The sequence below is a fragment of the Miscanthus floridulus genome, chromosome 5, assembly GCF_019320115.1.
Source record: "Miscanthus floridulus cultivar M001 chromosome 5, ASM1932011v1, whole genome shotgun sequence".
NCBI lineage: Eukaryota > Viridiplantae > Streptophyta > Magnoliopsida > Poales > Poaceae > Miscanthus > Miscanthus floridulus.
In genome coordinates this window covers 104,280,903-104,297,970 of record NC_089584.1, presented here as the reverse complement: position 1 = coordinate 104,297,970, position 17,068 = coordinate 104,280,903, and the positions used below count along the sequence as shown (strand labels likewise).

The 17,068-nt window shown below is 41.8% G+C and overlaps 2 protein-coding genes and 1 long non-coding RNA gene across 4 annotated transcripts; 2 read left to right on the top strand and 1 right to left on the bottom strand.

The window, feature by feature from the left end:
- Nucleotides 1-2,529: 2,529 nt before the first annotated feature.
- On the bottom strand, nucleotides 2,530-5,350 carry LOC136452858 (uncharacterized). Its single transcript, XR_010758918.1, has 3 exons — nucleotides 5,098-5,350; nucleotides 4,424-4,568; nucleotides 2,530-3,049 (listed from the first exon to the last, which is right to left on the bottom strand). It is a non-coding gene; the product is annotated as an uncharacterized lncRNA (long non-coding RNA).
- A 579-nt stretch (nucleotides 5,351-5,929) lies between these two features.
- Nucleotides 5,930-10,315, top strand: LOC136452856 (phosphoethanolamine N-methyltransferase-like). The gene is made up of 12 exons (XM_066453443.1): nucleotides 5,930-6,208; nucleotides 6,368-6,495; nucleotides 7,578-7,715; nucleotides 7,849-7,986; nucleotides 8,173-8,316; nucleotides 8,500-8,610; nucleotides 8,693-8,834; nucleotides 8,923-9,203; nucleotides 9,406-9,567; nucleotides 9,659-9,712; nucleotides 9,803-9,877; nucleotides 9,997-10,315. The coding sequence occupies exons 1-12, from the start codon at nucleotides 6,172-6,174 to the stop codon at nucleotides 10,090-10,092; spliced, it is 1,506 nt and encodes a 501-aa protein (XP_066309540.1). The 5' UTR covers nucleotides 5,930-6,171; the 3' UTR covers nucleotides 10,093-10,315.
- Nucleotides 10,316-11,943: 1,628 nt separating this feature from the next.
- Nucleotides 11,944-16,654, top strand: LOC136452855 (glycosyltransferase BC10-like). 2 transcript variants are annotated; one of them, XM_066453441.1, is made up of 11 exons: nucleotides 11,944-12,531; nucleotides 12,626-12,742; nucleotides 12,833-12,933; nucleotides 13,314-13,385; nucleotides 13,495-13,576; nucleotides 13,673-13,753; nucleotides 14,400-14,441; nucleotides 15,106-15,144; nucleotides 15,357-15,422; nucleotides 15,520-15,666; nucleotides 15,948-16,654. In XM_066453441.1, the coding sequence occupies exons 1-11, from the start codon at nucleotides 12,277-12,279 to the stop codon at nucleotides 16,122-16,124; spliced, it is 1,179 nt and encodes a 392-aa protein (XP_066309538.1). In that variant the 5' UTR covers nucleotides 11,944-12,276; the 3' UTR covers nucleotides 16,125-16,654. The 2 variants fall into 2 exon arrangements, with proteins under 2 accessions (XP_066309538.1, XP_066309539.1); XM_066453442.1 differs by having other exon boundaries at nucleotides 11,948-12,531; nucleotides 15,106-15,138; nucleotides 15,948-16,653.
- The last annotated feature ends 414 nt before the right edge of the window (nucleotides 16,655-17,068 follow it).

Here is a 17,068-nt window from a genome sequence, read left to right as displayed (position 1 = left end):
TTCGTGAGGTGGATTTCGCTTAGGCAGATAGGCACACATGGATGGCTCTCCTGCTGCCAGTGGATTTTTTTTTTTTTTTGATAACTGACATATATATAGATTTAACAGCATCTTACATGTAGAATCTTACAGGTCTCCCAGGAAATGGAAGAAAGTGCCGTATGGTAGGGGCACTGATCAAGCTGCCTATGAATTGCAACATTACAAGTGAACACAGTGGATACAGAATCAGAGTTGTAGGCCTGATGAGCTAACGAGTGAGCCGTGGAGTTCATTGTCCTTGGTATTTTGTGAACCTTGAAATCTGCATCCTTCATAGCTAGCAAGAAGATAGCAGTCATGCTTTTGATGCTCCAATGAGGCGGATTGGAAAGATCAGAGGAATTGTAGTAGTTTGCCATGATCTGGCTGTCTGTGAAGAAGTTGTAAGAACTGGTATTTAGTCTCTGTGCTACCAAAGCAGCTAGAGTGATTGCTGCTGCTTCCGCAATTAAGACAGAATCTGCGGAAGGCAATTGTGCCTGAATATAAAGGGCTAAGTTTGATGAGCCCTGATGGTGTAGGTGGATTAGATTATGGTGATGCACGCTGATGGATAGTAAATAGTGCCAAACTGAGAAACAAAGACAAGTAAATATTTTCTCTACATAAAGCACTAGCTAAGAAAAATAGTGCCAAACTGATGAACCCATGGCTGCCTGATTAAGCTATTATTCATGTTAATTTTGTTGAAACTTATTGCAAGGTAACAACTAAATTTCTATGCAACTTGGTTCATGTCAGTCTTATGAATCTATACTCCCTTTGCTAAGTAAATCCTCATATAATTAATCCCAAAAAAACTTCAACTCTACAAAATCCTATTTAAAATTTCAATGTGGTTTACTTTATAGAAAATTATAAATAAAATAGAAAGTGGGCTCGAAATAAAAAATAATCTCTATTGTAAAATTTTGAACTACAAATTCCTTAGTTAACAAATTAGCCATGAGTCATCCATGAATTCAAAAAATACAAAACGTGTCTCAAAATATCTAGACAAATATAAATAGTATTTAATGCATTATATTGGATTTCCAACTAATTACCAAGTCTTATAATATATCATTGTTAAGCAACTTCAAGAGACTCTTTATATCCTCTCTAATTTATAGGAACAAAGATTTCCGTGAAAAAAATACCTTTCAACAACCTCTTTAAATGGATCTCCAAATATAGACATCCTCTATTTCAGACTTCTCGCTAGCTAAAGATGGTGAGCGAAGTGGATCTCAAAAATACGCACAAGATATAGAAAAGTATTGGAGGGTACAAAGATATAGAAAATAATTTTTATTAAATGATGATTTAAAGAATAAATTTTAGAAAGAATCTTGGAGATGCTCTTAAAGATTGAACTATTGATCATTCGATATAAAGGCTAATAGTCAACCAACAAGAATTAGGAGTAGCTCAACGAATAGCCGAGTATCCTTATAGCACGATTGAGAATAATTTGACCGTTAGGAATATGTAACCATTTGCCATATGTCTCGCTAGGACCGTTGAGAATTAGTTTTTCATGTCCGCCAAAGACTGATGGGTTTACTTGTAACCGTCGGTAACACCTTAACTGTTGACTATTTACAATCTCCTCGACTACCCTTGGCCATTACACTCTCCTATTTGCCGTTTCTAGTAGTGAACTGCATTAATTTGTCATAAGTTAGGCTTTATTTGGATTCATAGATCATTTGAATCCAGGATACGCAACTAACAACTACTCCCCCCGTTCCAAATTATGAGTCGCTTTATTTGTTTTTACATCTATTTTACTATATACATCTAGATATAATAATATGTTTAGATACATAACAAAATGGATGAATTAAAAAAGTCAAAATGACTTATAAATTGAACGGAGGGAGTATCATACTAGTTAGGTCAAAATCAACTAACAACAACTAATAGTTAGCTAGCTAATATTATGTATGAATTATCAGTTAGCTAATTATTAACAACTAATGAATCTACAGTGTCTTAGTATCAGTGTCTTGATTTCATGAACTAACTTGTGTCCCATCCCACTAATATCAATCTCGACAGTGATTTACTAAAAAGAGAAGCCCTTTTGCAATCAGAATTGTTAATTTAGCGCCATGATAGGATACTAGTGTACCGGAAGGTTTTTACTTTATATGTCGCCACTTCTTGCCTCACTTTAAGAGCCAAAACAGTATTTCGCAATCGAGAGCTTGTTTGATTCATTGCTACAACTAGGATGCGTCATATTTTTTAATATCTTGTCCCACATGTCATAGACTTATTTTATTGTTAAACTTTAGTATAGGTGTGGCTTCCATTTTACTCACCACATTTTCAGTGACAACCACAATTTTCCTAAGGTTAGGTGTAGCAGACTTAGACAACAACCAAACCAGCTCTGAATCATTAGAGAGACAACATAACAGACTGCTTAGATCCCTACGACTAATAGTTAGCAGTTAGAAATTAGTTGATCACATATATTTTTTTAAGACTTGAGGATGTTCCCTATTTCCATTACAAGAACGGAAATACAAGCAGTTTTTAGAGTTGCCAGAAGAAGCAAGACTAGACAGCTACACAAAAGTGCGCTTAACCACCAGCGTAAGAGGGCTACTGAAACAACCAACATAATGCGCTTAACCACCAGCGCAAGAGGTGACTTGAGCTACCCACAGACAAGAGAAACACAACGCCTACCCAGGATTGTCTTAAACCTTAACCAGCAAAGAAGAGAGACCTATGCCAAACTGAAGACATCATACCAAAATGCCAAAAGAAGCCGACAGTCCGAGAGGATGAATGACACACTCCTCCTGCACCCCCTGGAACAGCCAGTATGAGATCAACCATCAGCCCAGCATCTAGCATCATCCTTTGAATTGATCACCATCTTGATAATCTTGAGCTTCTTCTCCCTTGGTCTCCATCTTGGGTTTCTTGGTAGCGAGAATGTCCACTGCCAGCTTTAGCATGAGACTGGCCCCTTCCTCCAACGCTTTCTTGTCCACTTCTGCATAGAGCCCTGCCCAGAATTTCATTAGCACCCCTGCATGACAAATAATCTCTAGGGGGTTCTTGATGATCTTGTTATTGAAACAAGCATTGTTTCTGGCTTTCCAGATAGCCTAGCAGATGGCTGCTACTCCACATGTGAAATTTTTTGTCTTAGGTAACCACTTATCCAGCCAATCCCAGCACTGTTTTAGGTTGCCAGGGATATCTACTGCACCAATGCATGTTGCTACATAGGCCCATATTACCTTAGCAACAGAGCATTTAAAAAAATAAATAGTTGATCATATATTTAGATTGCTGCTAATGTTACATAAACAAGCTGTACTCCTGGTTGGGAAACCCCTTCAGTCCCGGTTTCCCAACCGGGAGCACGAATCCGGGACTAAAGGGCCCCTACTTTAGTCCTGGTTTCTCGCCCGGGACCACCTTTAGTCCCGGTTGGTAATACCAACCGGAACTAAAGAGGCCTCCTGGCCTGGCCACGTGGGCCGACCCTTTAGTCCCGGTTGGTATTAACAACCGGGACTAAAGGATTTCTTTTTTTTTTGTTTCTATTTTCAATTCTGCACCTTGTTCTATCGTTAATGAACCAGCTTTGTTATGATCATTGACAAGCAGGGAGGAATAGCAAGTGACACAAGAATCCTTTCCAACGCCAGCTGCTACTAGGAGACATCTCAGAGCTACTAGCAGAAGGCCAGAAGATGTTCTCGCCTCCCCGCTTGAAAAATGAGAATAATATATAGTGCGAACTGCTAAATAATGGAATAATATACTAACATTTGCTTTTATATATTGCCCATTTAATCACTAAATCTTTTGAATAGCTACAGATTCAGAATAATCATTGAATCTGAGGCTAGAAAAAATCAACAGCAGAGCTACCACAAGAATAATCCAGTAACACGCACATGGATAGAACACGTGCAATTTCCGTAAATGCTTCAGAAACTATCATGAATAATGCAACTCCAGAAAAATTATTCATGAATAATGCTCATGTATATGCTTCAGAAACTATCATCATTTTCTGAAAATAGTACACGCGAAATTTATTTCCGATGTAGCATCTGATCAGCTCCTCTTAATATTTGCAGCACATGGATAGAACAGAGACGATAGAATATGACAGATTCAGCCATCTCTTTACACACACTAGAAAATAAAGTGTGCTTCGCAGCGCCCTACCGCCCTACCGATCAAAATTCACCTAATTTCTTTAAGCACCAAAAGTGTCTTCTATAGAAACAGAACAAATATTATAACTAAATAGAACTAAAGCATCCCATAATAACAATTTCAACTATGAATATGGTTAGAAGTAAAAAGTTCTAAGAACAGGATCAATAAAAATTAGGAACTCAAGTGTAAATCCAAGTACCTGACATATCTAAAATACATTCATGCCCTAACACATCCAGAGGAGCTCCCTGGCCACGACCGGAGGAGCTCCCTGGCCACTGAGGTCGCCAATGGTAGCGCGTCGAGTTGAAGATTGGGTTATATGCTCGCTTGTTCACCGCCACCTGAATAACCATGTTCACTCTCAAAAACTGCTAGAAAGAATTTTGAGCCGAAAATGGCTCAAACACGTATTTAATAATTTATGCGAAAGCTGTTGCTGCAGCCTATAATTTTATTTATTTATTTCTGTTCTTTGAACAGATCAAAGTGAATCGACTTCGGATGTGGAAAAGATGGTAATGACTAGGATATGTAGAGCTATACAGTGTGATCCATTAACTGATGAAAAAAGAAAAAAAAAATCAGACCACAGCTCGAATTTTGCCAACTTACTGTCTCCCTCTGTGTAAATTTGAGCGCTAAGACAACCTGCCTACAGGAGGGACTCACTGCTAAACAAAATTCTCTAATCGGTTGACTGAGAACTACTGCAAATTAAGAGGTCCAACTCACTGCTAAGCGTGGCTGTAACAGATTAACTGGAGCACCTTCAAACACCAGCCGCTAACCCAGCAACCTAAGCGCACCAACAGGGCAACAACAGCGAGTAGCTTACAACAGCAGATGGGATGGCAGCAACAGCTGACTTACCGCGGACGACCGCGTCCATCCGGGCTCTAAGACCCGCACCGCCGCCGGAGGAACCCTGCGCAACCGCACCGCCGTCGGAGGAACCCTGCGCAACCGCGCTGCCGCTGGAGGGACCCTGCGTCGCCGTGCCGCCGCCTGAGGGCCACGCCCCGCGTCCATCCGGGCTCTAGGCCCTGGACCGCCGCCGGATGTGCCGCGCCCTCGTGCGCCATTGGAGGCGCCGCGCCCCCACGCTCGATCCACGCACGCTCGCGCGCGAGAGAGAGAGAGAGTTGTGCGGCTGAGGGAGGGAGAGGGAAGTTAGGGAGAGAAAGAGGAATGGGTAATATAATCTAGGATTTTCTAGTCCCGGACGGAGCCTCCAGCCGGGAGTAAAAGTTAACCTTCAGTCCCAGTTGGTATCTATAACCGAGACTAAAGGTCTACTGCAGCAAAAGCCTACCGCAGTAGCCGTTGGGCAGGGATCTTTAGCCCCGGTTGGAGCTATCAACCAGGACTAAAGGTTTCTCTAGTCCCGAACGCGAAAAATACCAGGACTAAAGCCAAATTTCAAAGTGGATCAAAAGTTACAATTAGCTACTAGCCAGCTAACAATTAGCTACTATATATAACTGGTACTAGTTAGCTGGTTGATCAACCAGGGCCTAATCGGCCAACCTGTGGCATAGATCAGCCAAAACGACAAAAAAGAGAGGATAAAAAAATCCTCGCCGATCCAGCATGCACGCTGCGGGTGGCCCCACCAGGCACAGATCTCACGGTCGATCGGGTTTCCCGGCTCCCGGTTCCCGCCTATAAATGCCACCACCTAACCTCTCTCCCTTCCAGGATCCCGTATACAGTCGCAAGCCACTGGCCACAGCCACCGTCTCCCTCCTCCCCCAACCTCGCCGCGATCAGGTGGTGGATGCAGCAGCGCGGCCGCTCCTTCAACCGCCGCTCCCGGAGCTTCTCCCGCGCCCGCCTCGCCATCGAGGGATCTTAATCTCACAGCCATCCCTCGCTCGTTTCGTTTGAACTCGGTTCTGAATTTCTGACTGACGAACGGACGAACGCACGCAACGACTTACCGTGATGGACGCCCCCACCGCCGCCGTTGTTTCTGTTAACGGTAAGCTATTGCACTCCCACGCGTCGATCCGTGCAGAGGGGATCAGATCTGCTCGTTGCGTTTTCGTGTTGTTTGGGTTGGATGGGGAGAAGTGTCGAGCACATGGTGTGTGCGGTTTGCTTTGTTCTGTGTTGATGATTTGTTTGCGGGCCGTTGCAGGGAAGATGGGGCTAGAGGAGAGGCAGGCGCAGAAGAGCTACTGGGAGGAGCATTCCAAGAACCTCACCGTCGAGGCCATGATGCTGGACTCCCGCGCTGTCGATCTCGACAAGGAGGAGCGCCCCGAGGTGATTGTTTCCGCGATGATGTTTTCCCCTATTATCCATTCCATTGTTTGTTACTGATAGGTATTTAGGTGCACATACTGTTAGTTGTTAGTGCCTTTCGGGATCCATCTGCTTGGATCTGGGCAGTATGTGTCAGCCACACTCAGCCTTTGCTCCGCAGTATCACATGGCAATCTCTGAAGGGACACGTGTGCGGAAATAAAAGCGGTGCACTTTATTTTTTGGATAAACTGGTCGGCAATTTGTGTTGCTCAACACAGGTGTGCTATGATTGTGATGGCAGAGGGTTACGTTGATAGATATTTATTTTATTTTATTTTTTGCCTACAAGTGTGCTATGATTGTGATGGGAGAGGGTTACGTTGACATATTTTTTTTCTTTTCTTTTTCTGTAAAGAGTGAAAACTGGACTTGGCCAAGAAAATTGCCTGTTCACTTGAGGTCACGCCAGGTCTTTTAATCTGTGATGTGAAGTATAATTAATTTATTAGCTAAACTCTGAATAACAAACAAGGTAAATGTTTGCTTCTTTTGAGTAGCTGAGCCCTTTTACTCTGATGTAGTAAACTATACATGTACTAATTATGACCATAAGAAAAAATATTGTACTGATTATTTTCCACGTTCTAGACTGTTAAATATTAGGAATATACAAAAAAGCTGAAATAAAAGCAAATTTACACCATGACTTTATTTTATTGTGTTCTATGATAGATACCTTGATTTTCCTTGTAGGTTGTATCTTTAAGTGCTTTCCAAAAGAAACTCATATTTGCTTGGTGCTTTTTCTGTAAGCATGTTCTGACTATGAGATTTCTTAGTTTAATATAACATCTGTAAAGAAAAAAATAGGAATTGAAAATTGAAGCTTGCATTTATTGATGATTTGATTTAAAAATTGAACCAGTTCTATTTTATTTTCAGGAACTGTGACATAAGTATGCTATGTCCACTGGTTGCATGAAATGATAATAAATTTTTTATTTCGCAGACATCATTTTGATTTGTAAGAGAAGGTGTTCCTGAAAGCACCTTGGCTTTAGGGCTAAACATTTTGATATGCTTCTGGTCCTTTTCTGTAGGTCCTGTCTTTGCTTCCTTCATATGAAGGAAAATCTGTACTGGAGCTTGGTGCTGGAATAGGCCGTTTCACTGGAGAACTTGCCAAAACAGCTGGGAATGTTCTTGCTCTGGATTTTATTGAAAGTGCAATTAAAAAGGTATTGAAATTTGAAATGTCTTCATATAAAAGTTTTGTGCTGTGCCAACTTGAAATATGATGGCCTTCATCTGATTTCTAGATGTGTGTATGGTTGATTCATTCATTTCTTTTATGCAATTTTTTTCTTGCAGAATGAAAGCATTAATGGTCACTACAAGAATGCATCCTTTATGTGTGCTGATGTGATGTCCCAGGACCTGGTGCTTCAAGCTAACTCCATGGATCTGATATTTTCAAATTGGTTATTGATGTATCTTTCAGATGAAGAGGTAGTGGATAGTTCCATAGCATTCCTTGATCTTCTTGCTGAGGTTGTCCTTGTAAAATGGATCTGTGTCATAAAAATTCTGAAGGGCACCTGTTTTCTAAATGAGTTAAAATTGTTGTTCGAATGTGCTGACCGAAATATATTTTAAGTTTCTAGCTCTTGAATTTTCCAACTTTCATCTCTTAAGGTTGAGCAGCTAGTTCAAAGAATGGTAAAATGGTTGAAGGTTGGTGGCTATATCTTCTTTAGGGAATCTTGCTTCCATCAATCTGGAGATTCAAAAAGGAAAGTTAATCCGACCCACTATCGGGAACCAAGTTTTTATACTAAGGTGAGAAGGCATACTGTCCTAGTGCTTTTCCCATTTGCTTGTCACTTATATTAGACATTCAGGCTTGTCAGTAAAAAAAATCAGCTATTATATGAAGGATTGTTGCTTCACTCTTTATTTTTCTTATTATTTTCAATACCATTTTCTTTGAAATAACTAATTGATTGTTTATTCCATAAATAGGTTTTCAAAGAATGCCATACCTTTGATCAAGATGGGAATTCCTTCGAACTTTCTCTGGTTACTTGCAAGTGTATTGGTGCTTATGTTAAAAACAAGAAAAACCAAAATCAGGTACTTTTGTTTGTCAATGGATATACACGTGTTAACCATGGTCAACTGAGGTCAGTGATGGACATGTCTCTATGGTTTATAGATATGTTGGCTTTGGCAAAAGGTTCATTCTACGGAAGATAAGGGTTTTCAAAGATTTTTGGACAATGTGCAGTACAAAGCTAGTGGAATATTACGTTACGAGCGCATCTTTGGAGAAGGTTATGTGAGCACTGGTGGAATTGGTGAGTGCGGCAATCCCTTTTATTTTTAACTTGTGATGTTCTATTTGCATTGTGCCCTTAAATGTTGTTATGTATCACTGTCCAACAGAGACTACAAAAGAATTTGTGGATAAGCTGGATCTCAAACCTGGACATAAGGTGCTTGATGTTGGATGTGGAATTGGTGGAGGTGACTTTTATATGGCCGAAAACTATGATGCTCATGTTGTTGGTATTGATCTTTCCATAAACATGGTATCATTTGCACTTGAGCGTGCCATTGGGCGCAGTTGCTCAGTTGAGTTTGAAGTTGCTGATTGCACCACGAAGACATACCCAGACAACACATTTGATGTCATATACAGCCGTGATACCATCCTTCATATACATGTATGTTTCAAATATATCCTGTTTCAGATTTATACTTTTTTTCAGAAGCCACACTTGATGCATCTTAAAGTTCTAAATTATACGAAATGATACTTGAGAGACATTTTTTTTTTATAATCACATCCCAGCGTTAAATGCTGCTCGCTTGTTTTGTTCAGAGTAACATTGTTTAGGTTGACATGATTTTGCTTTTGTTTTGCAGGACAAACCCTCTTTGTTCAAAAGTTTCTTCAAATGGCTGAAGCCTGGGGGCAAGGTCCTTATCAGCGACTACTGCAGGAGTCCTGGGAAACCATCAGAGGAATTTGCAGTATACATCAAGCAGAGAGGTTATGACCTACATGATGTGGAGGCTTATGGACAGGTGCTTCTTACTTGCATTTTTATATGGTTATACTAGATACAGTTTCATCAAAATGCAGCACTGACTCTTGCTTGTTCGTCATATTATCCAGATGCTAAAGAGTGCTGGTTTTCGTGATGTCATTGCCGAGGATCGAACTGATCAGGTTTCTTTGTAACTAGCTTTTCCACTAAGATGTTTGGATGAAGACAAGTTTCTACTAATATACTAATCCGTGCTCTGTGTTGAATTTCAGTTCCTTGGTGTTTTAGAGAAGGAATTAGCTAAATTTGAAAAGAACAAGGATGATTTCCTGTCTGACTTCACTCAGGTGATTCAACAGAAGCCCTTAAGAACTCCAATCATGGACTGGCAGGCAGATTAGGAGCCTGCATCCTTTCTTTTGTGGCTTTGACATCTCTAGCTCTGAAATTCACTTATATATTCCAGGAGGACTACGATGATATTGTGAACGGTTGGAAGGCAAAACTGCAGAGGAGTTCTGCTGGTGAGCAGAGGTGGGGGCTGTTCATCGCCACCAAATGATGATGCAGATGTGCGTGGACGTGCAAATAAATCATCCTTTTATTATAATCGATGTCGCATTGGTTATTCTGAACCCAGCTCTTACCTGTTAGCCTGGGTTAGTGCCTACTATCCTGTTTATTTAGTGCGTGGAGAAAACTCGTCCAGTTTTACAATCCCGTGACTGCATTGCCGGGGTGCTGTGGTAATCCATGAAGTGTATCTAATAAAGTAATAAGCTGTCTGCATGTTTTAGTATGTGGTCTTTTTGAGTTATGTGCTATACTTATGTGATGGAAGTTTCAGAGTTTCTTATTAAATAAAGCATCCAAGGTAGTGAAACGCAGTGTTGCCTGTCGCTTTTGGAACAGAAGCGCATGACTGATCTCTTGTGTCACTTGGTGGAAGCTAAGACATTGGCATGTGGATGTACAATAGATTATTGGACATTATTTGGGCCATTGATGGCATGCTTGATCCACGAGTTTAAATGTTGTGACTTGAGCTTGGGAATTTCCTTGAAGCTTGTTACGGTCGCTGCATCCGCATCCGCATATCCTCCCCGCACGAAAGCTTGGTTCGGATGCAAAACACCACAATGCCAACCAGTTGGGTACATTTTTATTTTATTTTTCGCAAGGCCAAACACACGTGAAACAACCAGGCGACAACTTGTTCCCGGCTGAACATCGTCTATGACAAGGACTCCTAATAAGCATCTTATTGTAACGCGCGGCATCGAGCCTCCGTCGATTGTCACGTTGCCACCACCTGCTTCGCTCCTTGAAATTTCAGTTTCGCCACTTTTCGCTGCAAATTCACGTTTGCTTTCGCATGTCAAGTCGAGGAAACGGTTGAATCCGCTGTCTGTTTCGCGAGCACCAGGATTCAAGCCCGGTGGACTGAAGTCACTGAACTGAAGCGATTAGCTGTGCCTGTGAGCTGCAACTGATAGAGAGGAACCGTGCAAGTGCAACCCATTCTGACCAATGGGTGACGACCGACGAGTGGGTGGACAAGGCCCAGCGACAGGTGGCCTGGCCGAAGCGAAGCGGCAGGGCAACGACTTGACTGTTTATTTATCAGGTAGAGCCATGGTTGCATGCTGTATATATAACCCACAGATGCTCCATCGCCAATCAGCGTGCTCCGTCCTCCAGTTTGATGGTTTCACCGTTGTTAAAGGACACGTAATGACGTAACTATCCCGTTGAAGTTCTCTCTTTCTGCTTCGTTGTTTCCTCATTTAACTCTTTAATTAACCAAGAGATTCGATGGCGAAGGTCGTTAATTTTATTTTTTTACTCCCAATTCCACATGCAAGACCAACCAAACGGTAAGATCCGTGCTTGCACATGCCCGTGGTTTTATCCCAGTAGATAGATTTTTGCTGTATAAATTTGCAAGATAGAAAGTGTTTGTTGCCACGAAGTTTTTCCCCTCGAAACGAGCCTTGAGAGAGTACAATAGCATACCGATTCCTTCATTCTCCATGTCGCAAATCACGGCGAAATCTAGAAAAGCAGGTCACGACAAGGCATATGATGAGCCCAAGCCAAAAAGCCCTCAGAAATCACGAAGCGCGTCGACGGGGACTATGATCCTCGAATCCCTTCGATCAATCATCAAAAAGTATAGATAAAAACAAGCGGAATCCGGAATAATCTCACTGGAACCTGAACCCTGCGCTCCAGATCCTAGGAGGGCCCCACACCGCCGCGTATGCGTATTTCCGGTCCCCATCCACACCCGCAGCGGCGGCATACGCACCAGCGCCCGACAGGGACGCCGTGCGCGTCACGAGGCCGAACCGGAAAGACCGCACCGAAAACCTCAGTCCAACACCCCAACACGCACCGGCGGGCACGGCCCACCATCGCATCGCTCCCCGTTCGTCCGTTCCCTGCTCGGCGGCTCCCGTCCGCCTCCACTCCACCACGGCACCACCACCCGCGCGCGCGCACAACACAACCCGTCACCGCCTCTCCCACGCGCCGCCGCCCGCCCGCCCCGAAACGCCACGCACGCAAACCCCCCCGCCCCGCCTCGGCCTCCCGCGGTAAACGCCATCTCCTCTTTTTTAGTCCTCTCCCGACTCCCATTCTCCCTCCCCGGCTCCCCGCCGCCCGCCTTTCAGTTTTGGATGCCACGGAGGCCTGCCAGTGCCAGCAGTAGCAGGCCACCGCCACACATACGCGCACGAAGATGCCGGTGAAGCGGTCAGCGTCCGTGGCGGCGCTGCTCCCGCCAGTCGGCCGCCGCGCGCGGGCCCGCCTCTGCGTCCGCCTCGCCGCGTCGCTCTCCTTCCTGCTCCTCTTCGTGGCGCTGTTCCGCGCCCAGCCGCTCCTGGGCGTTCCGCCCCCTGCGCCGCCGCCCTCCGAAGGCCCCGCTAAGGTCGCCTTCCTCTTCCTCGTCCGTGCGGGGGTGCCGCTCGACTTCCTCTGGGACGCCTTCTTCCGCGTAAGTATCAACCCCCCCTTATCGATCCCTCGCGTCTGGTTATCTATATTCGATTTAATAATTGGTGGCCTGATCGCTCCCCATGTTTTTGCAGAACGGCGAGGAGGGGAGGCTCTCGGTGTACGTGCACTCCGCGCCGGGGTTCCAGCTCGACCGCACCACCACGGGATCGCCATACTTCTACGGGCGGCAACTTGCGAGGAGCGTCAAGGTTGGACCATCTGTATTTTCTACTGTACCTTTAGTATGACGTGGGGTCTCTTGGTACGGTTTTGACGGAATATATGGTTGCGACCCGCAGGTGGTGTGGGGAGAGGCAACCATGGTCGAGGCAGAGAGGATGTTGTTTGCCGCCGCGCTTCAGGATCCCGCGAACCAGCGCTTTGTTTTGCTCTCTGATAGGTAGGTGTGCTACTTTCTGATGTTCGCCACATGTGTTAACTGATCTTGTTCGTACGTCTAGTTCAAATTCCGTGAAGTGGTCCATGATGAAATGCACGGTACATTGTCTGACTCTTGATCGGTTTAATAATAACCTTTAAAAGATGTTTGGTAATGGTAATTGACCTAGTCATATACATTTGGACGTCCTGTTCTGCTGGTACTGCTTACTGCTCTCGATATACTTTTCTAATAATATTCTCTAGTGTCTCCATATCACGTTTTGTTTTGCTTTCATATGTTGGCATAACAACGTCCTCACTTGTTATTTAAAGTTTGCGATTTCTATATTAGAATTTAACATTTTGATACATTTTTTTCTTTTTTTTCACCGTATGCAGCTGTGTTCCTCTCTACAATTTCAGCTCCATATATACTTACTTGATGGCTTCACCTAAAAGTTTTGTAGACAGGTAATGGGGAAAAAACATGCAATTTCTTGTTTGTTCATTTTGATTTTCTCCACAATCTTCAATATTTCAATTATTTGTTCTCAAATATAATAACTTATTAGTCTTGCAGCTTCGTTGACAAGACGGAGAAGCGTTACAATCAAAAGATGTCTCCTGCCATTCCAAAGGATAAATGGAGGAAAGGATCTCAGGTTATTAGTTTGTGACCTTTCTTGTTCCTATATATATTTCAATACCTGCTGAGAGCTGTATTCTGACTTCTGGGTCCATCTGTCAACTCATTTCAGTGGGTAGTATTAATCAGAAAACATGCTGAAGTTGTTGTTGGTGACAAAAATTTATTAAAAGTATTCAGAAGACATTGCCAGGTATATTGTTGTTCTCTTCATGTTGAAACTGGAATTTGTTTTTAGCTTCATTTGTTTTTTAGCTTCTCTTCATATTGACACTGGAATTTGTTTTTAGCTTCATTTGTTTTTTAGCTTCATTTGGTAACTATCAAAGGGATTTCCAGTGCACCTTGTTGTTTCATTTTTTTTCTCTTTATTGCTCTAATAAGTGTAGATCCTTGGATCCATGAGCTTACAACTAGTTGAACAAAAGCATGAGATGAGCTGACTTTTATTGAAATTAGATGGGAGAAACAACTGTCCCTTTAATTTTGATTCACTTGTGGTCCAATTAATTGGATAAGTGCCAAGCAAACTGCTCAAATACTTTCAAGGTTTAAATACTAATCTGAGCTAGTTTTATGAAATCTATTCTGGTCTTCTTTTCCACAAACAACATTACTCGATGTAGTCTACACTTCCAGGACTATCTTCATAAAAACTACTTTATGATTTCCACTTGATTACAGTCTATTTTGATTAGCACCATGATCAATTACTGGTGCAGATTTATTATGATCTTTATCTCACTTATACGAGGCTCTAATACAACACAATAATATAGTCTTCATATTCTTCAATCAGCAGCAGTTACAGTTTTTTTGGGTTTAACCAACTTCTGCAGATGGTAGTAACCAAGAGCTTGCTTGGACGAAGGCCAAATGCTGTAAGTTTTTAGTTTATTTCATTCGTGCACACTTTTATTAGGTTTGTAATTACTCTAGAGATATGAAGTTGTGAGCCAAAATTGTGGCATTCAATGCCTGTTGTTTGGCACTTTGAGAAGGCGATTTTACTGTAGATTGGGAAATATCGTATATAAGAACAATGCTTACCTTGATCTGTGCAATCTTAGCTAAAATGAGATTTATAATGTACTGGAGCTAGTAATAAACATAATTGGATCTGCGCCATTGCTCTATGCTTTGTAATATGGACTACATTTCATCTTACCAAATGTGATATTCTGTAAATGATGTGACTTGTCTAAGTTTTATATTAGGTACTCCCTCCGTTTCAATTTATAGGCCATTTTGGCTTTTTATATACACTACTTATATTATGTATCTAGACACATCGTATATGTAGGTGCATAGCAAAAGCTATGTACATAGAAAAGCAAAAACGATCTATAATTTGTGACAGAGGGTGGTAAGTGTTTTCTTTTTGTTTGTTTCAATCCTAAATCAATCTAATGGGTGAACTGATTTTCCATCCCCTGTTCAGTAACTATTTTTCATGCATCAAACAACTGACCGTCTGATCCTCTAATTGAATGTTCTTGTTTGTTTGATTAGTGTTTACATTTAACGAATCCACTTTCCTTGCAGAGACAACTGGGGCTCACCTTTCGGAGAAAGCAGGTACTGGTAAAGTTCAGCTGTCCACATTCTCTTCGAATATCCTCAAGCATGTATTCAGATGAAGTAGATCTAGTTGTCAGTTGTCATACTTACACATATGATTGCAAAAAGAAAGGAGCACATAGAGTTTCTTGTTCATAGGTGTTGCTCAAAGCACATAAGGTTTCTTGTTCATTTAATTATGTGCCTGACACATTATGTCATGTTTAACTTTTCAGAAAGGAATAACTCAACAGGAGCATGATTGTATTCCGGATGAACATTATGTGCAGACATTATTTTCTGTAAGCTTTGTTGTTACTTCTATAGATCTCAAAGTTGGAACTGTCATAATTATCACACAGATTCATAATGGTGGCACATTATTTTAATATATTCTAGATCAAAGGTCTTGAAGATGAACTGGAGAGAAGAACTTTGACCTATACCTCATGGAACCAATCATCAAATCCGAAAGACAAAATGACTTGGCATCCTATGAAATTTGAGTATGATACATCTAGCCCTGAGCATATCAATTGTATCAAGGTAGGCTCTTAATTTTCTTCTGTATGTCTGTTACTCAGATCAGAATTTGTGTTTGCATGGTAGAATTAGTTACCTCAAACCTATGTGTTGAGAATAGGTTTAATCATCGATGCCTGATGGCATTGTGCATTCTATTATTCAAGCATGATCCATTGTATGGTTTACTTTTATGACAGCCCACTTTCTTAGATAAACATTGAGTTCTGTAGGACAGAACATATATATTGTTATTGCTCAGTTACCACCACACCACTCATAATTTGTTATGAATATTTTTGTAGAGAATTGATCATGTCAACTATCAAATGGAGCAGAGGACAGAGTGGTGCCAATGCAATGGTACGTTGGTTCCATGTTTTTTATTTGCCAGGAAGTTCTCCTATAGTGCGGCCATGCATCTTTTGGAACAAGGAGCCATTGGCACACCGAAATCTGCTCAGCTGATGACTAACTTTTAACGAAAGTGTTTACACAAGTCTGCACTCACCGTTTTGATTGGTCAGATACTGTTCACAATTAGTACCAGCCTCAATGGGAGCTGTAGCATTTGCAGCAGTAGCTACAGAGACATGGAGTATCAGAGTATTGACAGAGTGACCAGAGTGCGCTTAGACAGTTAAAGGACTTAAAGAGGGTTGATGTACAGACTACAGAGCATTGGTTTTTGAAGTTTGTCAGCTCCATCAGTCTGCGGTATCCAGGAGACAGAGTACTCGCAACCCGTAACCTGACAGAACAAGAAAGTTATAACAATAGCTTAATTTTTCTTATAAATATGATTTCCCTTGTATGATTAAAGAATAGATAGTTCTGTTACTTCATACAGGTTATTAGACATAGTGAATAGGAAAATGTGCAAGAAGATACATGTGTCCATCTGACCTACTGTTTAGAACATTGGTCACATTGGCCGATGATTTGAAATTATTGCAAGTCTATAGACCAACGAAAACTACTGTGTTTTTCCTCTCTTTTTTCCGTTTATCCCCTCGGGAACGTACTATTGTTTTTCAACAAACGTCGTACCTCTAAGCCTGTATTTGCTTATATATCTTGTATACTAGACCCAAATGATTCTACCCTGCTGCTTCACATGCTGAGGAAATGTATTAGAGTACTTCCTCTTGTAGATCTTGTGTAGAAAGGACTTCAACACTGCATGTACCGTTTCACTGGGTTGTGCTTCAATGTCTGAAATCAACTTTTCGTAACTCTCCCTTTCGTACTTAGCGAAAGCCCTCTGTGAAGTGATAAAATGCCACGGTCGGTAGTATATAAAACGCTGAGTTAGAGAAATACTAGCATGCTATTCTATATGAAAGGGGAAAAACTCAGGCCTTGTTTAGTTGGGTGAAATTTGGGAATTTGGCTATTGTAGTACTTTCGTTTTTATTTGACAATT